The 27,347-nt window shown below is 37.7% G+C and overlaps 1 protein-coding gene and 1 long non-coding RNA gene across 6 annotated transcripts in view; one reads left to right on the top strand and one right to left on the bottom strand.

Moving 5' to 3' along the window:
- Positions 1 to 4,656: 4,656 nt before the first annotated feature.
- On the bottom strand, positions 4,657 to 27,339 carry PRPF4B (pre-mRNA processing factor 4B). 5 transcript variants are annotated; one of them, XR_009208508.1, is made up of 17 exons: positions 27,210 to 27,228; positions 26,283 to 26,401; positions 22,224 to 23,417; positions 19,167 to 19,340; positions 18,728 to 18,883; positions 17,912 to 17,993; positions 16,218 to 16,428; positions 13,713 to 13,786; positions 12,258 to 12,348; positions 11,750 to 11,897; positions 10,370 to 10,507; positions 9,059 to 9,212; positions 8,064 to 8,178; positions 7,436 to 7,587; positions 6,891 to 6,977; positions 5,933 to 6,210; positions 4,657 to 5,558 (listed from the first exon to the last, which is right to left on the bottom strand). XR_009208508.1 is itself a non-coding variant. In XM_058423605.1 (16 exons), exons 2-16 carry the CDS (start codon positions 26,378 to 26,380, stop codon positions 6,007 to 6,009), a joined length of 3,078 nt encoding a protein of 1,025 aa, XP_058279588.1. In that variant the 5' UTR covers positions 26,381 to 26,401; positions 27,210 to 27,281; the 3' UTR covers positions 4,657 to 6,006. The 5 variants fall into 5 exon arrangements, 2 of the variants coding, with proteins under 2 accessions (XP_058279588.1, XP_058279590.1); XR_009208509.1 differs by lacking the exon at positions 26,283 to 26,401 and having other exon boundaries at positions 4,865 to 4,910; positions 5,424 to 5,558; positions 27,210 to 27,339; XR_009208507.1 differs by having other exon boundaries at positions 4,865 to 4,910; positions 5,424 to 6,210; positions 27,210 to 27,281.
- LOC120762413 (uncharacterized) overlaps positions 26,514 to 27,347 on the top strand; it is a 38,588-nt gene continuing 37,754 nt past the window's right edge. Inside the window, exon 1 of the long non-coding RNA XR_005703901.2 lies at positions 26,514 to 26,586. This is a non-coding gene — a long non-coding RNA (uncharacterized LOC120762413). The remainder of the gene's footprint in view (positions 26,587 to 27,347) is intronic.

Below are 27,347 nucleotides of genomic sequence, written 5' to 3'. Positions count from 1 at the left end.
AACTACTCTGTAATTTACTACAGGAAATGAGGATTTCTAGGTTATTTTAAAAGAAAACCTGCAAGGAAAAAAAAAAAAAAAAAAAAAAAAGGGTTTTGATCTAGGCATTATATGGGATTTTCATGTAAGCACATCTCAGGTTTTTTATTAAGGCTTTATAAACAGATTGCAAATTACTTGCAAAGAAGAATGATTGTGGCATATTAGCTTTAATGAGCTACAGAGCAATTTGGGTCAATTTGTGAAACCACCCATTTCCTACCCTATCAGAGTGCTGGATGTTTTCTGAAAAAGAGGAGGGAACCTCTATGCCTAAATTTGTTCTGCCAGATTTATTTACGTCTCCTAGGCAGAGAAAAAGGATAGGCATTCTGTGCATTTCAGATTTAATTTTAAAAACTCACAGTGACCAAATTGTCATTATCCTGTGTGAAGATCACCCAAAGGAACACTGGTTGCAGGCAGTCCTCACATTCAGCCATAACGCTGCGTCTTCATTCAAAAGGCTGAAAGGAACACACCTTTACCAGTTTTGGCCTGATCTGTCTGGATATTAAATCCAGACTAAATTTTATGAAATTACTTACAGAATTCTGTGTGTTGTCTTCCTAGTTGTCTAGTAGATACATAAGTAACCATGGTATGGAGGTCAGCTTGGCTTTAGTTGAGCAAAACCTTGTTTCTTCCCATGGAAAAGCTGCAGCCCAAATGTCAGGTTGTTTTACATGGATTATCTCATCTGGGTAACATTTTTAGGATGAACTTTGTTTTAACATAGGAGAAAGATTTGTAGAATATCTGAGCTGTCCCCTTTAGACAAGGAGTTTTGCAATCAGTAGTTAAGAGTTGTTTGAAAAGTGAGTATGCAGAATGTCAAACCCAGACTATTAAATACCCTTTTCTTGCTAAGACAAATTAAAGTGGCTACCTGTCTTTTCATCAGTGAATTCAACTGCATCCTCTAAAAAACTATCCTTGTGCCTGATCCTGTGTCAGATTCTGCGACAGATCTGCCTCTCCAAAGGGAAAGGTCTGTAGGTTTAAATTGGCTCTCAAAGACTTGAACATGTCAGAGTTTTACTAAGAGTCTGAAAAGGTCCATTTCCTCTAACACTGCAGAATTAGGGTTTTAACACGTTACTGGCAATCAAGAGCGCTTTCTTCTCTGCCTTCTTGTGCCCAGTAACCTTTGTTATCAACTCCTTTCTTTTTAAAGCTATACACTTTCTTTCCTTATTAGTCTTGGTAGCTAGTATCAGTCCCATTCTTCAGATTGAGTGAATACTTGAGGTGTCCTCAGGGACCCCCTCATAGTTTCTTCTGTTGCACTGACTTAAAAAGTCACTTCTGAGACAGAACCATCAACAGTTACTCTATCAGATATAGCCTACTTATTCATACCTGCCCATAAGAAGCTTTTTCTCAGTACCTTAAGTCAAACGCTGAATCTTTATAAATGTTCACGTGTTTTCATTATTTTATAAATAAATAGCTCATCCCTACTTTATAGAAATATCTGGGCCACAATGATCAAAATCAATGTTTATGAGGAATTTATTAAGACAGTGAAGAATTCATTAGATGTATGACAGAGGGAAGGCCAAGGTTTTACATTTAGAGTAAGTATTGTCGCAATTAAAATTAAGTTTTAATTATCTACGTACTTAGATCAACAAAACTAAGACAACAGAAGTGTAGAACACACATGGTAATCTCACTTCTGTACCCTCACACAAATATACTTAAATGAAAACACACATTCTCTCCCACTTCACCATGCTGCGGCTTCCCATCTGTTTTTTTTCCCCTTATAAAGATTAATTTCTAAGTCTATATGGCTTCCCTTCACTGCAACACAAGGCAATTCTTTCATCCCCTGACTCAAAACAGGTCAATACCTTGCTATAAAAGACAAAAAAGCAACAGTGAGAATAAAAGTGAATTCACATTAAATCTTCGCTGCTGAGGGGGCTTCCAAAACTATGGGAGAGACAACTTAACAAAAGCTCCATCTTACATGTTCAGGAAGACTTTTCCCAGAGATTCTATAATGCGTCTGATATCTAAGGAGACAACCCCATTCAAAGAACTACACTTAATTTCTAGTGCATTTAAAAACTGTTCATGCATTTCGCAGCTTTGCAGTAGGATATGTAGGCACAACAGAAGACAGGATGAAGGCAAGTTTTAAGCACAGTTTATTAATTTCAAGCAATTGCCACTTCTCAACATTCTCCACCCACATTACAACTTTACACATGCTGTAGAAGATCCCTCTATCTCCAGCAGTGTCACAGTCTGGTCTGCCTTCTGTGTGGGGGTCAATATACACATAAAGGTTCTTCAGAAGTTTAATGCCACTTACCCTATGTATGGAGATAAAGTATTATTAAAAAGGTTTTAAAGGAATCATTATCTTCTATTAAAAACTCTTGAACAGTAATTGATTTTTAAACTAAGTAGTATACACCAACGTAATAAAAACACATTCTAATTCCACAGGGCTGCAATCTTGTTTTTTCTGAAGGCTTGGAAAACTGAGTATGTTAAATGTGAAGCTCCTTGGCACCATGAGGGAGAAGGAAACAGAAATCAGCACAGTAGATTTAGCCAAACCTTCTGAATGTAGGACCTCTAGAAAAGACATAAATTAAAAAATTGTTCTCCGCAGGAAAAGATAAGTTATCCTCCCTATGAGATGAGCTGAGAAATTGTTCACTCTGCTGAACAGCTGTTCTGTTAGCACCCAGCCACAACTATGGGACTTCAGCTGACTGTAGTGGCAGCCACAGCTACTCTCCTCAGAGACCTCAGGCTACAGGGACAGGCATTGCCCAAAACTAGAGAGGGGCCTTAATGGTGTCAAAAAATCCTCTAGTCCAATGGTTTTTTTGAAGCCAGAACTAAAGGATTTTCTACTGCTGTCAACAAGAAGTATCAGCTGGATGGAGGACTGAAATCCACTTTTTTCAAATAACTCCTGCCAGCTATTCTCTGTATGGATAATTAAGTTTGACAGAGTTGAAAGAAATAATGAACCTACTGAAGTTAAAGAAATAAGTGCATCACCTGCTTAAATGTTTACTGGTTAACATGTTTATTTTAACAAAATATAACGGCCCACTTTTTTCCTAAATGTAATAGATTTTGTACTGCTTATTCAATCATTTTAAGAAAACTACAATTAAAGAATAATGCTAGTTTACCTATATTTAATTACAATATTAAAAAAAAAATCTCTTCAGCCAGAAACAAAACAAACTATGTAACAAATTTTAATACAGCAAGTATGTTTCAGGAATTATCAGTAATGCAGCAGTGTTAATACTAAATTGAAATGCTGGAAACTAAAAGATTAAGACAGAACTAGATGACGAGTATTTTTCATATCTTTTATAGGACAGAAACCTTTGTTCATGTCTTCTGGTAGCCTTCATCTTCTTTTGAGCTGCACCTACAACACAAAGAACAAGTAAACGAGCAACTTTATGCTTCTCCAGAACAGCTTAAAACAATTCTGTAGGCATTAAGGGGCATCTTTTCTACTGCATTGTTTCTGTATCACCAACTCATTTCATTGTTTCATATTCCTATATTAATAAAGTACAAAAAGAATAAGCTATTACTACATCTGTGTAAAAGTGCCCTCAGAAGCGCTGCCTATGCTGTAGAAGTGCAATATACTTGCTGTATTTAACTTGCAAGCAACTAGTGTTTCACTAAACATGAAAGCTAACTTCTTTCAGTTCCTGTATGAAAAAGATACCTCAATATGTGGAAAGAGGAAGAGATTGGTTTTTATTAGGAATTTTACAATATAAATTGAGAAGAGACAGGTTGAAGGTTCCAAATAGGTATACAAAAACACCCATCTCCTGCTTGTTTTCGTAGTTAGCTCATTACACCTCCTCGGTGGGGTATTCCCCACCAGCAGAATGACCTGCTTTGTGGCATTTTTCCTCATTCTTGAGTGCACTAAGAGTGCATGACTTGTTGCCATTATGTACCTAGATGGATACAAAAATCCTTCTTAGTTCAAAGTATTATAAAGTATGTGAAACCAGTGGGGTTTTCACAGCCTGTCAGAATATATTAATAAAAAATGAGAAGATGAACATCATCAAAGAGAACATTAAAACAGCAGTATGGACCTGAAAAAGTAGTTTCTGTTTTCCTCACCCTGTATAACCAACTCAATTGTCTCAAGCTCTTTTAACTTGTTGCTAAATGTTTATCTACACATGCTGTCAGAAATAACCTTGTTAGGAAGGTGAAGTTGGTGTCTCAGCAAATCAGACCCATGGAGTAGGCGTTGAGTGGCCTGTGACTCGCTTTCCTTTTTTCTCTTTCAGCACCATCAAAAGGAAAAGTGAGAAAAACAGCACAAACATTAGTTAAAGCCTGAATTTAATCCCATGTCCTACAGGAATAATTTCATTACAATGAAAGCAGACAGACAGTATCTGTAGGGGTTTTTGCTTTGTTTTTAAGCAGTGATAATTATATATCCAATTAATATAGCCCATAGGTCTCCCAAGGATCATAACATTTAATAATCCCTTTAATTAAATGATTAATAGAAAATGCAGGGGCGGGTCTTACAAATTACCTGATTTACCATCACTGAAGACAGATTCTTTTAAAAATGGCTACAAATGCCTTGTTCACAAAAGACTTTATTATCTAATGATGCATACTGAAAACATACAGAAATCTGCATGGTCCACTTTACATGCAGCAGAACAATCTTCACTTTACAATAAGTAAGTGTCAACTGTTTTATGCAAGAGACAACACTTTAAAGTCACATTTCTTAAAGAAAAGCTTCATTTACAAAAGAAATAAAAGGTAAAGAAGCAATTACCGCTTTTAAAAAGCAGCTGCTTTGTTCAAGAGTGGAAGGTTTATGCCTGTATTGAAAGACAACATGATCACAAATAATGAAAACAATGAACAAATGAAACAATTTTAGCATAAAGCAGTACACTTTCAAAATGACATACAAATAGTTAAAAATTTCATTATGTTGTCTATCTATCCTTTAGATATAAGGTCTTTCGAATGAGATCCCAACATATGTAATTACTAAATGAAAACTCTTCTGTAAGTATTGGTTCTATGTCATAGTGAACTGTATTTAACAAAATGTATACAAAGTCTATAGCAAGTTGATTAAAAAAACTAAAGTAATAAGAAACAGTACACTGAAGGCGCTCTATCCATCAAGTGCGCTCTCTCCCAGTTTTAAATGTGATGAACAGAACAGAAGTTGTAACTATGCCACGGTTGCAATGCCAGAAAATAAAACAAGATCATTTCTCAAACATGCAGGGAATTCTGCCACAATGCTATTGTCTCTCATTTGTCAGTTGTTCCAGTAAAATAACAGCTTAAACACCGGTGATGTTGATGGGTTAGCTTACCTTCAGTGTACTGAAAGTTGTACACAACCTGCTTTAAAAGAGGAGACCATCCCTGCGGGCAGGCTCAAGAAGGAACAGACCCCCTTCGGCACTGACTACACCAAGGGCATGCTGCTGTGGCCTGCACACACACACCTAGGAAAATGTGAATATAAACAGCATTTATGCTGGCCATTTTGTAAAGAGAAAAATGAAGCCAAGTCTGCTAAAAACAAATCAACCACCCAGTATTACTTCTCTCTTTTTTTTTTTCTTTCTTTTTTTTTTTTTTTTTTTTTTTTTAACAGATGCTTTTTTCTTTTTATAATATATACGAACTGCAACCATATACATTAGCATTGTACTTTTGTGCAGTCTTGGCAATTAAAACAGTTCTACAGTGAAAATTTTCACATAAGACACAAAACAGAATTACTCTAACATTTCTAAAAGAAATATCAGCCTTGATGTTAATTCAAATGTATCATTTCTTCCTCAACTTTGCAGGGGAAATATTTATGTTTATATACATTAATAACTGCTGTGAAATTTCTTCAGTCTTTGTATCTTAATTAATCAAACCCTTTGAACTTCTTCATCTGGTTTAAATTTTCTCCTGGATGAAGGGGTGCTGCAGAGCCTGGTTGATGCTAATCCGTTTAGCTGGGTCTAGCATTAGAATCTGGTCCAACAAGTCCTTAAGCTGGTGCACTTTTTTACGCTGGTCTTCAGGGAGTCGTTGGCACCCAATCAAGTCTGCTAATAGGTCCTTGGTTGGATTAATGGTGCTCATAACAGTAACTTTCTCCTACAAACACAGAAATGGCAGCCTTGTAGAACAGCAGTAATGCACAAACCCCCTATCCACCCCTTTTACAAAGCTTCAGCAGCAGCTTTTCTGCAGGCTTGTCTCGTATCTGAGCAGCAACACCCTGCTCCCGTATGGCCGCATAAAATCGTCATGTGCAGAGAGAAGAGTGGAAAGAACGCTGTCAGGAGAGAGGCCACCAACACAGGTTCACACATGAACCTAACATCCCAGTTAACTCAGAATATGGAAGTCCACATGGAAAGTTCCCATATCTGACCACTATCTTGAAATTCTCCTTAAACATAGCATGTCAAAATGATACCAAAATTAACAGTGACCTCATACAAAATAGCCATATCATACTGAACATCCTTCTACAAAATGAAGGCACAATTTCTTTTATTAGTAATTTAAGGATAGATTATATGGAGATACCCTGTGTATCTACCAGATTAAATTTAGATTTTTCTTAATTGTGTTGCTACATTCTAGTAAAAAAAAAAAAAAAAATCTTTTTCCATTTTGTAACTATGTTATCTGTCCATACTGCTGCAAAGAGACTTTGTAATAGCTTATAAAATCTTGGTTTTTATTAGGAAGCCAAGATACATTTGAAAGACCACAGAGTAGGAAAGCTTGGAAAAAACAGTGGGTTACTCAACATATGGAGGACTTACCCTTTCCGTCACTTTATCTACTTCTATATACATAAAGTTGAGATTTTGATCAAAGTGCTGATCTTTGAACACACCTTTTCGAATCATCTGGAAAATAAGGAAGAGGCGAGAGTTTCAGGCAAGTTCTGTGTCTTACACATTTCACAATTAACATCAATGAGTATTAATTTACTGCAACATGAGTAATTTAATACTAATAAAAAAATTTCAAAAAGACAGGAAGAGACGTGGAGATTGAATACAAAGATACAGTTCAAACTCTTTGAAAAAGGACACAGTATCTTTCATTGACTTACGCATTTTTTTTTCAGGTCAGTGCTTAGAAGGTTTCTGCTTTCACTTTATACTTAGTCTATGAAAAAGAAGCTGTATACTTTCACTTCACAAGATTTTAAATCAGTAAAATTACACAGTCAGAGCAAAGTCTAGTACTTACTGTTAAGAAAAGATGTATATGATAAGAAACAGAATTCCAGCAGAACGAAGACCGTATGTTCTACTGTTTATTAGAGCAGTTTCATATATTAAGTACTTATTTTTCTTACCTTGTTTGGCATCTTTCCTTTGAGATCCATGGCAAGTTTCAACATATGATTATTGGTTTTGCCAGGAAACAGTATTTTTCCTGTATAAAGCTCATATAATGTGCAGCCTACAGACCACATATCTATACCATAGTCATAGATTTTTCCTATAACTGAAACAGAGCAATTTCAGTTAATTCCATAAAGGCAGACTTGGGCATAACAAGAGCAGACAGATGAAAAAATTCTGATTTGTTAACTATATTGGTGCTTCCTTCTTAGGAATAAAAAGCTACCATAAAAGAAGGACGTAAACTTTTAGCTTTTAAAGTACCCCTATTTTAGAAAGGGAGGCTTTTACCTAACACCTAAATTGATCAGCTTTAAATTCGCAAAAACCAGGAAGTCACAACAATACCTCTAAATTGAAACATAACTATAACCCATCAGAATGACTTCTCACTGAGCTGATCACCAACATACATGAAGAGTCACATGAACATGCCTCCAAAGTCTGAATTTTTGACAGCCATCATATTTCCAGAGTCATGTTTTGCTAAGATTAGAGAATAAATTCAAGTCAAATTTTCAACTCCTAACACTGGCACTTGCTGGTATCATAGATGTAGGTAATCCAAAATGTACTTACTGATTTCTGGAGCTCGATAAAATCTGCTGACTAGATAAGGTGTGATGTCGTTATCTGCGACATGTGAAGCTGAGCCAAAATCACAAAGCTTTAGAATGGTTTTAGACTCGTTCACCTGAAAGTTAAACATAAACATCCATTAGCACTATTTGTAGACAGAATTGATAACAGAACTGTAAAAGTGACAACACATTTAAGTTAGAGAAGGAAAAACATTCCGCCTTTAAATTGGAAGTTGCTTCCTTTCTCTATTCTAAGAAATTTATACAACTTGCTCAAACTGAAAGTGAGAGTTAATGTCTTCAGATCCTACAAAATACAAAAAAAAGTCAGTTTCATGCACTTTTCCCATAACAAAATATCCTTGGTGGACCCAGATTTCGTTCCAGATACTGAAATTTTACAGCTTTAGACTTGCAACTCCAGTATCCAGAGTACCACTTATAAAACAGATATTATTCCCATCTCATGCTTACATAGATTTTACTCCTGAGATAGTAACAGAAGAATAATTTAGGTAAGTTAAAAATCTGAGTGTGCCACAGAGATGAGGTCCAAAAAACCAAAAGGAAACCACTGGATTCCTCTGATGTAGCTCTCTTGTCCTATTGTCCTACTGGAAAAGAGGCATTAAGGAGCTTTCTCCATCATCTCATTCACATAAAAGCTCCATTCAGACTCAAACAACCTAATTCCATTTTGCAGAAAGCAAGAACATCTCTCAACTATTGCTGGGAAAATTTCAAATATTTCTCCTGTAAGACACGGTCTTACTTTGGAAAGTCTGCTTTCTATAAAGATAGAAGGGGATGTATGTTTCTTCGAAAAAGATTCTATTTAGTTGCTGTGTTGTATTTCTTTCTTACTATTTATACCACAATACCATTTTATATCAAAGTGTGAACCCTTAAATTTTCAGAATTATATGAATTTCAAATACTTTATTTTATGCTATGGACCATGAAAAAAGAAAGTTCTAATTATTTGTTACTTACCAAAATATTATCTGGTTTAATATCTGCATGTAGGATATTGCATCTTTTAAGAAGTTTTAAAGCCAGGAACAATTGCTGGCTATAGGAACGCACAGCTTTAATGTGGAGTCCAACGTCTTTCCCATACTTCTTCAACACCTCTCGTAAATTCATGCTGTTAAGGGGAAGGGGGAAAGAAAGAATTGGAAAGAGCTTAACAGAAAAACTGATAGTGGTCTCCTAAATTCTAAGACAAACTTGAACAAACCACTTGGCTTTAAATATTTTTGAGAAATGCAGCGTTCAACACTGTGTGAGCTACAGAATTGAAATAAAAAGGTCAATCAGATCTGTCTTATGCTGTGTGCTTACTACACTGGACTTAGTTCACAGCATATTTTTAATCAATATCGATATGAGAGGATTTATTTGCACATGAACAGTGCTTTCTCAACAACCGTAAACCCTTTGTACTCCTTTTCTTCAAAAATAAATGAAAAAAGACGCACGCAAAAGATAAAAAGTTGAGATTTTTTTAGTGACTTAAGCAGCAGATAAAAAGACCATCATTCCAGGACAAAACCATAACTGGACATAAATAAGGTACAAGTGTGTTACCATGAGATACTACAGCACAAGACAATAATTTGTTCTACAGCTTTTTAATTAAACATGGTAGTAATCTCACAAAATTTGCATTGTTTCAATATATTACTTACCTTCACCCCAAACATTGCAAAACTTAAAATATGACATACACAGAAAACTTAGGATTTGAACAACTGATGTCTCTAAGTAGGAACGGGAACTAAGGCAATTAATATACCTGATCTACCATAAAACAATCAACCTGTCACAAGAGCTTAATTACTTAAACAAAACGTGAGCATACAAAGAACCGCGGTAACAATTTTCTCCCTAAGGCTGTTACCATACACGTACTCTTTACAGAATATACAGCATTTCCTGAATCTCTCTGGGAATGCTTCTTAATACAAATCCTCAAAATGAAGAATTATGAAAGCTAATAAAAATTCTGACATATGCAAAAAATCATTAAGAGCAGTACTAGGGAGATGAACCATCTTTAATACATTATCTGGTTTCAAATATTTTTCAGGCAGAAAACTCACAACAATGCTAAAAATAAATCAGAAATAGTTCAGTAATCTGTGAATTTGTACTTGCAGACAAATTTTTGTTGTTGTTTCAAAGTTCCTTGCATTCTTGAATCTTGGCACTAGAACAAGGTATCAAAACAACAGCCAAATCCAGAAAGGTAAAGAACACACTTTACCTTTTACAGGGAATCTCAAACATCTGTCATCTTACCTGAGCGGCTCAAATACCAGACAGAGATGTTGTTTGTGGTAGAAATGCCTGAACAACCGCAGACAATGAAACTTGTCATCAGGATCAGCATCGTTGAGCTTCTTTAAAAATTCCAGTTCTTTTAGGCCAGTTTTTTGCCTGAAAACAGAGAAATGTGATTATGAAATGAAATTAGTTCAATTCTAATCTTTTTTTGCATCTAAACATTCACTTGTGTGGCTATAATTATCCAGGAATGAGAAGTGTCTTGTCATTACTTAATGTATCACAGCTAAAAAACCAAAATCACAACTATGGTTTGCTGTCAGTGACTACACACACTGGGTAAGTTTATTCAATTCCTGGATATTTACTGTACCTCTGCAACCTACTTATCCTTTCCTCCTCACTCTCAGTTGCATGTAAGGCTGAAACTGGATTTTGTCCTATAATGTGACAAATTTCAAACAGCACTCACTTGAGAAAATTACTTGTTTAAAAAAGTGCTTCATCACATAAAAGGGTATTAAAAGGTTTAAACTGAACTGACTATAGATTCAATTATGCATCCAAGCTTATTACCTGTACAACACACTGAACTAAAACAGTTTTTCACCCTCCCTTTTCCCTTTAAAACTCTTCTAGATACTTATTCACATAACTAAAGCAAATCCAGTTATACGCGCAGTAAGACAACTTTTAAAACTTCCAAGGTAAAATACATGGAAAAGATTTCCATTTAAGTTGTCATTAACAGAAGAGGAGTCAAGAAATGACTATAAATACTGCAGCAGTTGGTGAAAACGAGTATTGTAGAAAGTCAAGCACTCAAATGACATAGTTTAAGAGATCTTGTTAATGTTCATTAATGTTCACTCATTCTGAAGACCTCTTATTTTTCTGTATTTCAACAGTGAGAGTCCCATCTCTTTTTATGTATCTTATATAAAAGCAAATATTTAGAAAATTCGCAAAAATAATTAAATGCATGGAGATCTTTTTGTAAGTTGCAGACGGTTGACTGGAATCCAACCCACAGCCTGCCAAGTAGATTTGGTCCACCGAAACAAAATTTTTACAGTCCAACACTCCTATCTCAAGAAATGTAGGGCTCATAATCAGCTGTAACCTTGTTTCTTGCTATCACTGTTCCCTACAGTTTTGCAAATGAGAAAGTGCGTGATGAAAATGCAAGTACCCTTCTCCCTGTGATAGCTGTAAAGAAGTGTGGATACATAGTTCTCAAGCGCTTCCCATTATCTGACTCATATTAGCAGAAAAGGCGGGAATCACAGCTCTGATCTGTTACTTCACTTGAAACAAAGGGAGATTCACATCACATCATGAAAAGGTTCCAACTGTTCCACATTATTTATTACTGTAAAAACCCCCATTACTTACATAAGTTCATTGTTCCTGATGATTTTCACGGCTACTTCTTGGTTTGCTCTGGCCATGTCCCTGGCTCGCACTACATTGCTGAAGACGCCCTGACCAGTGTAACCATAGACATTGTAACGTTTATCTAGAACTTCACCTATATTAACACCTGAGGGATAAAACCAAGCAAGTTCAAGTTATGAGGGATAAACCTAACAGAACTTTTCAAGAAAAATAAACCATTCTCTATCATTACAAAGTATAAGGATAAATAGCAAGTCCTTTAATTTTATAGTGTACAATGTTTTGTATCACCTAGCTTTGTGGAAATTAGGGGGAACTAAGGGTGATTCTTAAAGTCTGGAGTCCTTTCAAAACTGAGGTTAAAACTTGCAAGCTTGTTTCACCCAGAGAGGGCGCTGTGATACATCTACATTAGAACAATATTTCAACGCATAAAGGCATGAGGATCTTCTCCACGCAGCATCCTCACTCTACCTGTCCTTGCCAATAAGCAAACACAACTTACGGTAATAGCCTTCTGCATCTGTCCAGTTATCCCTGAGATTGGGGTTTTCTTTAAAGTCTTTTCCAAAGCCAGCAGCCCTTAGACGAGCACTCTGAAATAAAAAGAAAAGTAACAGCTTTGCTTGTGTGCTCTGTAATTTTCTTTGATGTTTACTTACCAAAGCCCTTTCTCCCTACTGAAAAACTGTTCTCTCCACAATACAAACACACTTATCTTTCAGGAGAGAGAAACAACTTAATGTTATTTACATACCACTAAAGACTGATGCAAGGAAAGAAGATAAGATCAACAAACAGAATTATTATTAAACGTAAATGGGCAAAGTTTCAATTAATACTCACAAGGAATTTATATAAATCATGTTAGAATGCCTATTTTGGACCATCTAAGTAAGACTTCTTTCTTACAGTAAGTTTATAGCAAAAAAGTTCAGCAATTTGCAAGGAAAACAGAACTGTTTAAGCCTTGAATTTCTGTTCATTAGATGCCACTTGTTTCATACTGTTATACACACTACCATAACACCTCTACAACTGCTGTTGACATCCCTTAACAGACCAGGCAATACTTTAATCACAGACTCAAAACTATGAGTAGTAAAGTCTATCTTCAATTGAACAACAGTTTCTGGAAGGGGGGAGCTGTTCACTTACAAGCCATATAAAATCCCCACTTGTAACTTCTGAACTTTTGAAAATGCACCCTCACACACACACTACCCTTCAAGTATTAATCTTTTTCCATGTCAGAGGAACACCAGTCTTACTAGAGTAAAACCACAGCCTATGCTATATCTGCCATAAAATTCTCCAGTTAATTTTGGTTTAAGTTAAGAAGAAAGTTCTTGTCTTTACTTATTTCTCAGTGTTGTGCATCAGCAGCAATGCAGAGGATTTATAAAGAATGGTACATAAAATCTCAATAGTCACTGGATCACCAATATCTGAGCAGCATATTTAGAGAAAAGCTGATAAATAGTGTTAAACCAGGAAATGTATCTCTTCATCCCCAAAAATCTCAATACAAACCACCATATTACTCCAAAATAGCATCATTAGCCAAATACAGTATCATACACATTTTTTAATTAACCGTACATGAATTTCTGGAAAAAGCTCATATTTAGAATATTGCAACATGGTAACAATAATAAAAAGCTGAACTTATAAACAGATTCATGTTTTTACCATGTGCCATTGTATTCAAACAGCAGGTGAATTCCCTGATTGCTTACTCTGGTACAATTGCCACTAATTTCAGCAGGTTTTATTTCACTGAAATACTAATTAAGAACCATTCTGCCTGCCTTGGCTGACCAAAAGATTAAGAACATACAAGTCACTTAGCAGCACATGCTTTTACAAATCAAAGATCTCACAACCCTCAAGTAACAGTGGCTCTAACAAAAATCAAGCACAAAAAGCCCCATACATTTAATCTCCAAGAATTACCTACATCAAAGTATGCAGCGAACATATCATCTGATTCTGTGAACATATCGGGAGCTAGCAGCTTCTTCTGAGATGAACCTTAAAATGAAATTCAGATTACTCAACATGAAAAAGATGTCAAATGATAATAACTCTGTTGGCAGTATAATCTGGCACTTGGTACCTTCACAACATAGTCTAGATCAGTATAGTGGCAAACAGGTAGCTCTACTAATGTTTCTAGCAAATGCCATTTCACATTCTAGAATATAAAACTAAGACTAGTTAAGTTCTTCAAACAACTCAAAAATTTGTATCTCCTTGAAAAACTACATGTAATAGCTTTCAAGTAAAGATAGCATAAAGAAAAAACTACATACTTACATGATCCCTACAAATAATGACTATAAGTACACATATATATGTATAAAAAGAAGTATAAAATTACTACATGTCTATATTAAAAAAATACAGTCATGTTTTCAATACAAAAGTTCAGGCTCTTCTGTTAATCACAAGATATTTTACTACAACCCAAAGGTGTAAAGCCCAGAAATTCTTTCTGGAAAATGTTTTTTTTCCATCCTGCCAAAAAGGACACAGTGTACAGCTTTTTGTCAAACACAATGTTTACTATTGTGTTAAAGAGAAACATTTTCATTACGGGCAGGATTATCCCTTTCTCACCTTTTAATCATCTTTATGTCCCAAAGACATTTTACTTGGTTGATAAGATAAAAGCAAAGAAATATAAATTAAGTACACATTAGTAAAAGCAAGCAAACTTCAAACTATTTAATTCATGCACACATTATGGCAGCCCTCCATGAACATGGCAAACTGGAGACTCCCTTTACTAGGCAATGGAGAAAAATAAACAGTTAATTCAGCTCAGAGGCTTCAGATCTCGTGATGCACAAACCCCTTCCATGCCAACTAACCAGACTGAAATCTGACAGCATGAAAAATCATCCAGCATGCTGATAACAGTGTTTCAAGGTATAGACCCGTCACCTGCCACTTGTGGGGAGGCAGTTTGTACCACTGTTCTGAGCTACAGACCCTTCTAGAAACTTCCTCAAATTTCCTTTTTAGTTATTGACAAGTTTTTTAGCAACTGAGGTTGGGATAGAAATAAAAATTTGCTCTTGCAGAGGAAGATAACCCACTGGTTTCAACTGTCGTTACAGCCACCTCCAACCCAGAATCCTACGACCAAGATGTGAATGTAACTTTAAAAACCTTTTTTTAAAAAACCTTTAAAAACCTTTTTTTACATGTCTATGTGGAAAATGCTTACATAGTTAAGACTTCAATTTTCATGTGCTTTAACAGACAAATTAGTGAGCAATACATGCTTTGGCAAAATATGAAAAGCACACTGTCTGTTAGAAATTATAAGCCTAAACTTGTGGTACACAAAGAAAGCGCTAAAACAGTTGTTTTCACCAGTGCTGCAGAAGAACAACCTGAAAACACACGGCTCAAGGGAACGCCAGGACAAACTACAGAGCAGTACAGCAGTCCCAAAGAGATCCAGCTTTATTACTTTGAAGAGAAGCATCCACTAGAGACAGCGTATTTAGCCCCCAAAGATACGTGTGGCACAGGACATGAAATACAAGCTAACTGCAGCCCTCCCTTGGAGGGGTTGGGCAGGCTCCACAGCCCTCGTTAAACATTGCTGTTCCAATTAAACTGTAGAGAGAAACCAAAGCAGCCTAAACTAGCTCCAGTACGACCACACAGCAACTGCATACACCTCTGACTACTTGGAAGATGTACACTAATCCACTTTCAAAAGACCAAAAAAGCAGCAGAGACTTTCAATACTACAGGGTGAGCTGGGAGATGCTCTATGTTCCTTTTGCTGCAGCTGGCACAAGGCAGGTTTTATATCAAATTTTATTATTTAATTTCAACATTGCTGTACAATAGAGTACATGAAGGGGGGAAGAGAAAGAAAATACCCACTTCAGCAATTAGCTATGCTGCTAAAATGGACTTGCTAGCAGTGGCCCTCAGCAGCCTTTATCATTTTAAATTACTACAGGTGCACCTATATTCTTCTATCACCAGTGGCTTTGACCAATAAAAGGTATAAAAGGAGCATTTCCAACCTTCATAAAATAAAGTCTATATAAAGACTATACTAAGCTTCTAAGAAAACAACTCGCCTAAGTGAAAATAAAATTTTGGAAGGGTAATTCTTAACTGTATAGACAGACATCATTATTTGCTCTTCCAAATGTAAAGCACAAATTGTGTTAAGAGTTATTAGAAATACAGAGAACATGTTCCACTCATATCATCCTTCCTAATGAGAAAGCTGTTATTTTAATGCTGTTTTAATTTGTGGGGGTTTATCTTCCAGAGTTCCAACATCAAGTATCATAATATTTGTGAAAATGTTCACTAATTCATCCAAAAAGCCAACCTACTTCCTAGGATGGAAGCATGTAAGTAAACTAAGCCAAGTATCTGAGCCTTCATAACGCATAATATTCACTGAGAGATTTCAGGATCTTACCATTGTTCTGTTCAACTGTCATGAGGTTGTGCTTGGCTTTCACTGATGCCTCAAATGTGTCCACATTTTCCCTTTCATACTCCTTCACATCAGCAGCAACTCTTTCTAGGATGTCGTCGGGAGAATTTGAGCGACTCCGTGTACTACTTTGAGGGCTGCTTGGTTCAGATGGTACAGATATGTTACTGTCTTCTGTCTGGCCTTTGTATTTCTAAAAAAAAAATTAATTTTTAATCTCACTGTTATACCTTATCACAGTTTCAACATTTTCATATCCACCCTTTCAATGGTTTGGGCTTTCAGCTGAAATATTAATCTTTGCTTTCATCATCACCTCTGTCTATAAAGACAACAGATTATTTTCAGAATGGGATACAACTTCTGGAAATTCAATTTGTCACAATGCACCAGACCATAAGACTGAAACATTCATGTGTGTTCTTTAGGTCTTTACATTTCTGTAAAAACAGATTATTACTGAATATTAACTATTTGGTTATGCACAACAAAATGTCAGCAGCAACAAATTTATTACTAAACTGTCCTGGCACACAAACACTGAAATACAGTCTTTGAGGAAAAATTAAATAGTTTATATCCTACATTCTAGACTATTTCCCTGTTATATTAGTCTTATGGTACAGAAAATAGCTTTTAGATTCAGGCTTTTTTATTTGAACTGGAAATCCTATTTATCCGTCTGTTTCGAAAAATTTCAGAAGCATTAAAAAACTTCAAACATCATCTTTACAATTTTTGTTACCCCTAAGTGCTATGAAATTATATAGATCTCCCAAAAGATAAAAATCAAGATGAAGAAATGCTGCTACCACTCAGTTATCAAGGTTGAACCATTCAATAACACAAGCAGAAGTTTTTCCATTTAGGGCATTCAGCTCTGCAATTTGCTTCCAGCCTGGACCAACATCAGGTGTAACCAGTCTTTAAAAAGAATTTATATGGCTTGGCTCAGTCACAGTTGTGAAGGATTTTCCAATGAGTTTTGCATAAAACTCAAACCATGAACAGTATTTTTAGCGCTACTTAAAATAAGAAGTACATTAAAGCCAGTGATTTTGTACCTGATACTAAATAAATAGGCTACAACACTTTGCTGGCTATGTTCTAATAGCATGCCGAACAGAGACAGCTGACTCTTACTGTACAGTGACACCTCCTCTGGCCACAGCTTCCTTCAGATCACACTGAATCTGTGTGTGATTACTGCTACCTTGGTACCTGGAGTAAGAAGTTCATGCAACTCACATGCGCTTTTAGGGAGGAACCCATGGCTTCACAAAATTTTGGAAATTGACAAGGACAACTTCTTGAAACAAACTGACCAGTTAGGTTAATGGCTCTGTAACTTACTGTTACATTGAAGTTATAATATATCAATGATACAGCTACAGAGAAAACCTACAGATGAAGATAACTGAAGAACATTTTTAACATGTCTTAAGAAAAGAGAATGTTTAATGTAGCAAAATATTACTCACAGAAGAGTCACTTCAGTTTTAAAAGCAATGCTGTGACAATAGAAGTGTAGTTTAAGGGAGACTAACATTTAAAATTAACCAACTGGAAAAATACAGCAATAGGAATTACCATTGTAATGCAGCAAGAGGCAAAGAGCCTTCCTTACCCTGACATTTTACACTAAAACCACAGAATTAGTTCCTGTAACCATGTACCTGAACAATTGCTTGCCGCTGTAATCTCCTTTGTCTTATCTCTGCTTCTTCATCCTCTTCTTCCAAATCAAAGTCTTCAAGACTACAAAAATATGGGTTTTATATAACTTTATAAACATGTAATTATCTATTGAATTTTACCAAGTGCAGTTGCTTGGCACATAAAGCACAGAGTATTTTAAACAATAGCTGTTCAAGTGACTCAGAAAGCAATGGTGTATTAAATCCCACTGCATATATTTACATTCCCTTACAAAGAAAACTTATATTTTGGTATCGCATCGGGACTTTCTGCATTCCATTTTTAATTGCAAATAATTAACAGCCCTCTTCTAAAAGATAACAAAAAACAAAAAAAACCTTGTTCCTTTTCACCGTAGCATTGTTTTTCCTTAATGACTTGATTAAGAATGCATACTCTTGCACAATTGAATAGGCAGATGTTTAGGAAATAAAAACATAGGCTGCAGACAACAGTTAGTCTTTTCGGCTATTAAAGATTTTCCTCAAGCAGTAAGCTTTAGTAATCAGACCAAAAGTTTTCACAAGACACTGATCACATTGAATTAAAAAACCCAATGGCATATCCTCCCCTCAGAGAGGATACTAGCCAACAGGTCTTGGTATTTTTTACATATTCCAAAGTTTTTCAGATTCTCACAACACTAATTTGACAAGATTGCAAGTACAAAGACATGATTATGGTTTTAGGTGACAACTCAATACTACACCATGAGGATAAACATTAGTTCATTCTTGGTATCAGTGGAACTGCAGGTTATAAATACTCAGTGTAAGTTAGAAACATAGTCTTACTTTTCATCTGATGAAGACTCCTGTTCAGCTTTCATGCCCTCAGAAAGACTACCTTTAAATTTGTCTTCCTTAACTTTGCTTCTGCTCCTACGTCTATGGCCGCCACGTGACCTGGACCTCCTTCGAAGGCGAGATCTACTTCTCCGGCCTCTATCCCTGTGTTTGAGGAGAGCAAGAGATTTGGATTTTGGCAGGGGTGGGGGGGCTGTTCTGGTTTTTTTTAAGAAAGAAAGGAAAATCTTTTCAGAAAACACAAAGACACCCAATGATTCCAAGTAATAAAACCATTTTTTTATGGAAGACAAAATGAATTTAACTGTGCTAGCACATATTAACATGGACAAAAAAATTAGCACGGTCTTTTCACACATAAGACAGCAAACCTTATTCATCCTGTAATTTCTTATAGAATACACTTAAAAACACAGGGTGTCTTTACCTCCTTCGAGGAGATCTACTCCGCCTTCTGGGAGATCGGCTACGTCGAAGGGGTGTTCGAGATCTCCTCCTAATGGGGGACCGAGACCTTCTTCTGGATGGGGACCATCTGCTGGGTGGGCTGACATCCTTGGATCTTTCACGCCTAGACAAAATGTCATCCCTGGTCCGTGTTCTTAAAACAGAAGAGAGTGGTAGTAAAAATCAGGAGCAAGCTGAAAAAAAAAAGTCCGTTCCTTCTAAAAACTCATTTGAAAAATCTTACTGCAGGTGAGGGACCACCAGATGGGCTTCTGAGGGAGGGAAGTGGGCTGCAGAGCTAGCTGCCCTTCCTGCGTGTCTCTCCCCACCCTGGGAAGTGTGTGCCCATACAAAGATCTAGTTCAGGATAAGTCTGGAAACAGCTCGTTAATTGCTACCACGAAGCTAAGAGAGGTTTTAAAACAAAGCTCGTGTTTAGGTCTTACATAAATAGTGCCCTGTTTTCATGTTTACCAGAAAGAGTACTGAAACAATACATAAACCCCAAAATCTTATTCTTGAGAATTACTTCACCAACCTCCCATCATATTATTGAAATTTAGGCTTAGGACCATGCTACTTCAGAGTAGTGACAATAACGTCTGTTTCAATTTGGGCACTACGACTGCATGGCTTCAACATTTCACACATTCTAAAGCACCAGATGAAGACTAGAATTCTTAACCAAAATCTAAACTATCCTCTCTCAAATTAAAAAAATAATTCAAGTCTGATACTATACACACTACTCAAAATTTGTTTATTCTTTCCTATAGATATTCACAATTATTCAAGAAAAAAAATCCGTGATGGGATTACTACCTCGAAAAGCTTAACTGCATGACAGCAAGAGTTCAGTCAAAAACTGGAAAGAATATAAATGAAAAATTTAACAACTACCCTAATGAGGCTGCATTAGAAATTAGAAAATAGTTTCACATTATTCCAAAGGAAATGTTGCTACTCTGTTTTTTCCTGCTCCTTATTTTTGATTTTTTTTTTTTTTAATCAGGCTGGAACAACTCATTACAAATGTTATATCTCATCAATGAATAAATATCTTGGGTCTGAAAGACTAATTCCATCCATTCTGCCTTTTTTTTCGTTTGCTTTGAGACGGCTACATCAGTTTCGATTACCTTAACTACAAACAATGATCAGACATACAGAACTGAGGCAAAATAGTAAACAGTGAGGCAAAAGGAAAATTAATACATGTGCAGAGTACTGGCAGTTAATACAAGGAATTACTGTACTCAAATGCTGCAGTAGGCCAACACCTTTAGCCCAATTAATTTATATTATGTTCTTGCGAACAATATTACATAAAAAGGCACAGCATGAAGAGTTCCAGGCTTCCTGACAAACAGAGTGGTTGTCCTGCCAAAACCCAATCAAAATATCTGTTACAAAAGGTAAATTAGTTCAGAGATCACGGGAATGAGATAAAGTAGAAGATGATTAAGAATTCACGGTAACATCATATAATGAGTAACTCCAAGGACCTGAGGAGTGTCTTACAAGATTAGAACACTGGAAGCAAACTTGAAAAACTAAACTACTGGGATTTTTTTTTTGTTAAAACTGTTTACTGTTCATTAAAGCTCCTGAAATTCACTGGCTGAGTTAATTACAAGTAGTTAAAACCTGAACATAGGTGGAATTAATTCAGATGTCTTACAAGGAAGATTATTCCTGCTGATCCTGCAAACACCTCCAGCAGAAAATATTTTAGTAGTCCCCCACTCACATGCTGCTCACCACGCAGTTACAGAAGTACAAATTTGACAGCAAAATTCTAGACACATGCATCACTTGGAATAAGTGTCTAGACAACCAATTCAAACTGGCTGCAATGCAAGCTGTCAAGAAAAATGAAAACTGAAAGATGCAAAATGTTGCAGAGGAAAAGTCAACTACTATGCCAGAAAAACTCGGCAGTTGGGCCGACACAATCCTGATTCACCAGAAAGCCGCCAGATAAACTGCCAGCTTTACAATACTTGCTTGACCAGGTTAGCATCACTGGGGCCATTCTCCAAAATACCCAAAGATATCCCATACCTGAGTAACCTTCAGTGATGCAAGCTGAAACGTTCACATTTTTAGGTGTCTATTCACTAAGCTTTGTGGTTCCAATTCATTTTAAATTCATACTTCTTTGTTCTTGCCTCTCAGACTGGATGAAGCTAAACCCCCTATACAAAGTTTTAAATTATTTATTATTGAATGCTGAACTCTTCGGACTCTTAAACTTCTTACAGCCAATGGATTAACTTCCAGAAATATGTTCTTTTCTTGGAAACTCTCCACCCAGGCATTATTAGCTTTCAAATTTCAAGGTAACTGCTTTCATAGGCTAAATTAATCTTTTTTAAAAAATGCCAAGATGATACCAATACACTAAATAGATTTCCACCCTTATCCTTTAACTGTATACAAAATATGGTAACCACATACGGCAGTCCAAAGAAACCCCACTAGCAAATGAAAACCCACAATATTTTAAAGGGGAAAAAAAAAAAAAGACTCTGAGAATGACACCTTGATAAAAAAATTTGCTTACATTCACTGACATACTGACTCTATCATTAGGACTTTTTTTGAGGGGAAAGAGAAGATAATCACTCACTTTTAGCCAACACTAATATGCAACACCAGAGAGGATTCTCACTCCACAGAAGTTTCAGAAGTCTACAGAACTACTCACAAAGAAACAAAATACAAGCCAAATTCTGAATCCAACCAGCAATGAAAAGAACACAGTTAAAAAACCTGTTCCCAGTAAAGGTGTGAGCAGCAAATAACTTAGCACTTTAACAACCACAAGATGAATTTGCATTATCTGACAGCTGGGAGGAATAGTTTTTTTAAAAAAAAATGAGTACATACAAAGTAAGATCATGATATAAGGTACAATCCGATTACCATTTTTAATACCTATTTTCTGAAAAAAGCAAGGAGAAAAAACACCAAACTAGAAGATGGTTCATCCCATAATACATTTTTGTGATGGCTTACGACACCTTTGAGTTACCTGGGAGAAGACAGACGCCTCCTTTCTGATTCTCTTCTTTTTCTTTCTGCAGATCTACTCCTCACTCTTCTAACCGGAGACCGGGTTCGAGAGGGGGATCTACTCTGCTTAGACCTACGATCGTTAAAAAGAGGGGATCTGCTTCTTCTTGACTTTTCACGCTGTTTGGGAGATAAGCTTCTCCCTTTCGGGCTACGGCCAGGTCGTCTAGGGGACCTGTTTTCTTTCCCTGAAGAAGCATCTTTAGAAGGAGATTTAATTGGCTTTTTTTCTTTGTCAGTCTCTGATCTCCTAGGTTTTCTATCTTTGGACCGTGATCTTCTATCTTTGGATTTGCTTCTTAGTTCTGCTGGAGATTTAGATTTTCTACCACGATCTCTGCTTTTGCTTTCATTTACAACTGGAGACTTTCTGCGGTCTCTTGATTTACTTTTATCATCAGCCTTACTTCTATCCTCTGGAGGAGACTTAGACTTTCTGTTTTTCTCCTGAGATCTCCTCTTAAGTATTGGAGACCGAGATTTCCTTGTCTGATCTTGAGACTTACTTCTCTTATAAGGACTTTTGGATTTCCTCCTTTCTTTTGACTTGCTCCTAGTAGTCTTCTCTTTGACTCCATCAACTCCTGCCTTGGCTTTCTTTTTGTCAGATCTGTGCCTAGTCCTTTCTTTTGATTCACTCTTACTCGCTTTCTTGGAACTAGTTTTATTGTCCACAGGTTCTAATTTCCCCTTAGTATTTGACTTTGTTGTAGGTCTTGTTCCATTTCGTGCTTTTTCATTAATCTCCCCCTCTTCTTCAGATCCTGACTCATAACCTTGTAATATTAATCCCATCCCAGACTGGACTTTTCCTTCCATTAATTCGTTTTCAAGTTCAGCTTTCAGCAATGCTCTTTGTTTCTCTAAGTCTTCCAGAGGAGCCAAAAAATCAATTTTAGTTCTTTTAGCTGGTCCATCTTCTTTGTCAGAGGCATCAGCCACCTCTTTCCATTTATGTTTCTTATGTTTGTGTCTGTGTTTATGTTTTTTGTCCTTATCATCTTCTGAAGAATGTTTATGTTTCTTGTGTTTACTTCGGTGTTTGTGTTTCTTTTTTTTGTGTCGGCTGTGCTTGTTCTGAGGTTGGTCTGCCTCTGACACTTCCCCATTTTCCTCATTCACACTTTTCTCGGATGCCTCAGCATCCTCAACCCTGCAAAAAAATAAAGAGATCAGTACTATAAACTCACTGCAGTCCTTCATCCCATGTTAAGTAGACAGCCTTTAATGTTAGATACTAACTAGCATTTGTTAGAGATACCTTTGGGAGAATTAAAAATGTACCACTAATTTAAGTAAGTTATAACAGCACATACAATTCCACAGTAACAGACAGCTACAGCTGCAAAGAGAAATAGTAGGGAAGGAACAGACAGCAAACGCACTGACAAAACCAAATGTGGGGATGGAATCAATGCTTAGGCCTTTACATTCAATCCTGACCTATCTGTTAATAGCACACAACAGTGTTGAGTATTTGTCAGTCCACCATTATCTACGTCACTTTCTGCTCCACTCCACTGCCTGACCCAAGATATGCCTTTTACAAGTATTTTCAAGCGGCAGAAAATAGTTGTGCTCCAAAGATTAAAATTTATTTCAAGGTATGATGCCAACTGCCTTACAAAACCTTCCCGCAAAATCTCATACAGAGCTGACTATCTCTCTTAGCTGCAATTTTTTTCCACAAGTGTACACACCTGTCAGAAAATCAAGAAATATTCTTACACATTTATTTTACTTATGCAATACAGGGAACACTATTGAGGGACAGGATAAATTAAGGAAGTCTAATTTCAGAGCAGCTTTCTGATAGCATGCAGCAGATTAGCAGCTTCAAAAAATGTGGTAATCTTGACACCTGTAAAATGCCATTGACCAAAACAGCTGAAAATAAGTCTACAGGAGGTTATTAAAATAATAATAGTGTTTCTTCTAAAGAGAGTATTTTCAATTAACTACAATTTCTCCAAATAGTAACTTCAAAAAATATAAAATTCATCCCTGATGTTACACATTCCTTTGTATTATCTTCCATTGCCACTGAAACTGGCATAGCAATAGGGTTTATTAGTGTTTAGCAAATACCTCTTGATCTTCTTCAGAACATCAACTAAGTTACCGTCTGTGGTAATACAGACATTTATCTTTTGAAATAATACTACAGGTGCCAGAGCTCACCTTTCTACAAACTCACCCCATCTAAACTACCGTTTTGAAATTTTCTAGTTACCACTTTAATAACTTTAACATAGCTCTTTGCTGTATACTAAGCCTCATTAGGTGAAAAGAAATCCCCAAACATGATAGTCAGGAGCAGTGGGTGAACGTACACAGAAATGTGGAAATTATCTTCTGAACTCTATGGTTTCATACAACAGTTGTTTCTGAAGAGTATGATCAATAATCTGATCCAATGAATGTATCAGAGGTATTCTAAGGCAGACCTAAAGGACAGCACCTCACTACAAATTTGTGTCTTCCTAATTAAAGACAGGATCTTCAAGCAGTGCACATTCACTCTCTCCTGCGTGAGTTAAGGCAAATTCTTGTACTAGCAAATAAAGCTGACTTTTCTGCAAAGGACACTTAAATTATTTGCTAAAACCATCAAAACTTTACTGCTATGAAATTATGAACTTCCAAAAGGAACAAACTGTTTGAGTTAAAAATATAAAATATTCAAAGACTTAACTCAGAATGCTGTTTGTCTTTTATGTTTTCTATTACTATTTCTGCTTACTCAAAGCATACAGAAAGGCGTTTTTCTTAATTGCTACCTCCTGACACTCTACGCCACTATGATAAGAGGATATCAAAACAAAAGTGGAAAAACTGACTTTAAAAGAGCTTATTTTATCTTGCAGCTGGCATTAAAAAAAATTAAAGTATTAAATACAAAACTTCTTCAACTTGGATCTGCCATCCTGAGCTAGTCTATCTGTGACATAAGTGGGAAAATGCAATGAGGAGAATTTTAAGGGATTTGTGTGGCTTTCAGAATTTCTTTTAGATGAATCCAGGATCCTATGTAAGTCCCCAGTTAACACATTAAAGGTACTTCAAGACATTATAAAAATATTAAAGACAATACAAATCACTCCGTTCACACTGTTCCACGTAAGTCTTTCTTTTCTTAACAACAGAAAGTGACACCCAAATCCTTAACGAAGTTATTTTGTTATTGTATGTGTTCTGGAGTTATGTAATAACCTCATCTTAAATTCTGGAAAAGCCAGCTGGTAGCTAAGGTGCCAGATGAGACACATCACCCCAGCAGTATCTCAGGCCACTACAGGCTGCCAATACAACCGCCAGCTCTCTTTGTAATGCAATAATAAAATTAGGTTCATTAATATGCAAAAAAATAGCTCAAGTTTTCTTCATGTACAGGGATACATTTATTTCAAGTAATTTCAATAAACTCTGGATAAACTTTTACTTCAGTTAAATGCTTCAGAGGTATAATGATATGGATGAAAAAGCCTTTAAAGAATATTTTAGAAGGTGATGAGGCATGTCTACATGTTTAGGTGTTAATGGCTTTAAACAGAGAGGAACTGTGACATAAACTTCTTATAGCTATACTTTTTCCTATTTTTAAATTCAAGAAGAATTACAGGAAGTTCATAAGGATGTGCAGTGATTTCACCTATCTCTTCTTTCATACAGGGCTATCAGCATCTTCTACCTTATTACTTAACTTTCTCTTTACAATACTGAGCACTATTCTTCATGTGCATGTGTTTTACATGGCTCACATACACTCCCACTGCTTTTCCTCACCTGTTTTCTACTCCCAGGATAAACAATAAAATCAAGCCTCAAATCAACTCTTTAAGAGAAAACAAACAAAAAACCCCCACAGAAAGTAGTTTATATGACTAAAATGTTAACGTAGTTAAGAGGAGCGATAGAGCAAGCATTAGACAGTTAACTCCCAGCAGAATTTCCAGAAGATTGTGTTCACGAGCTCTTGAGCGCGGACGAACCCGAACCCAAACCCCACGGCACTAACCGGGGCGCCTGGGAAACGCACGCCCGGGAGCCCCGTTCCGGCGGGGAGGCGGCAGCTCGATCTTCGCTTCCCAACGGGAGCCGGGACTTGCCAGTCATTTCGAGGGCTGGAAGGAGGGGCTGGCGGCAACAAATCACTTTCTGCTTCCACCAGCACGGCCACTTTCTATACCGCGAGAGCGGCCGGGGCCCGGGGGAAGGAGGGAGGGAGGAGGGTTCGCCGCAGGGCGGGCAGCGGCTCGGCGGCCCCAGGGCAACCCCGCGGCAGCCGCTGGCCCGGAGCCCCCCGGCGCCGCTCAGCCAGGGTGTGTGGGGCTGTGTGTACGATTGACTGGCGGGGGGATCCCGGGCAGCGCCGGCCCGGATCGGCCTCAGAGATGCCCGAGCCCTGCGCGCCCGGGCGGGCAGCGGCCTCACGGCCACGCGGAGGATGCGCATCCCTCCCCCGCGTCCTTCTGTATCAGGTCCCCCGCGCCGGGGGCAAGCCCGGTTGGCCGGCGGCAATCCCGGTTCCCCGCGGCCGGAGCACCGCCAGGGCGGGAAGGCGCACGCGGGACTGCCGGGGACACGCGCCCGCCGCCGCTTCCCTTCTCTTCCCTTCCCCCCTCCCCCCGCGCGGCCCTCTCGAATCCACGGGTGAATCCAGCGCCCCAGGCCCCGCCGGGCTGCCTGCCGCGGGGCCAGCGGCGCCTATAGCAACCCCTCTCCCCCGGAGCGGCCGCCTTCCCCCATCCTCCTCTCCATACACCCTTCTTCCTCCTCCTCCCTCGCCACTTCCACCCGGGCCGCTTCTCGTCGTCCCCGTCCCGTGTGTGTGTCCCCCCTCACCCCTTCCCATCCCTTCGCCCGCGCTTCTCCCTCCACCTCCCTCTTCCTCCTCCCCAAAGCTCCAGAGCGAGGAGCCTCCCCCCCTCCGGCCGGTCCTTACTGGGGCGGTCGCTGCTCGGGCTCGGCCGCGGCGGCCATTTTGAACTTCCGAACTCCTTCGCTGCTGCCGCCGCCGCTGGGAGGGGCGGGGGGGAGACGCGGGGCCGGAAGTGAACCCCGCGCGCGGGGCCGGGAGCGC

Source organism: Hirundo rustica, chromosome 1 (assembly GCF_015227805.2).
Source record: "Hirundo rustica isolate bHirRus1 chromosome 1, bHirRus1.pri.v3, whole genome shotgun sequence".
NCBI classification, from domain to species: Eukaryota; Metazoa; Chordata; class Aves; order Passeriformes; family Hirundinidae; genus Hirundo; species Hirundo rustica.
The sequence above is the reverse complement of the archived record's forward strand: the minus strand, read 5'-3'. Positions and strand labels throughout refer to the sequence as shown.

What these genes read in the sequence shown, in the direction of transcription:
- PRPF4B (XM_058423605.1), bottom strand. Translation starts at nt 26,380, where the DNA reads ATGACTGGCAAGTCCCGGCTCCCGTTGGGAAGCGAAGATCGAGCTGCC. An exon ending in AGTAGATCTCCTCGAAGGAG is followed by an intron (nt 18,884 to 19,166) that starts GTAAAGACACCC and finishes CCTCAAACACAG; the next exon opens with GGATAGAGGCCGGAGAAGTA. An exon ending in TGTTCGCTGCATACTTTGAT is followed by an intron (nt 12,349 to 13,712) that starts GTAGGTAATTCT and finishes TTTTTATTTCAG; the next exon opens with AGTGCTCGTCTAAGGGCTGC.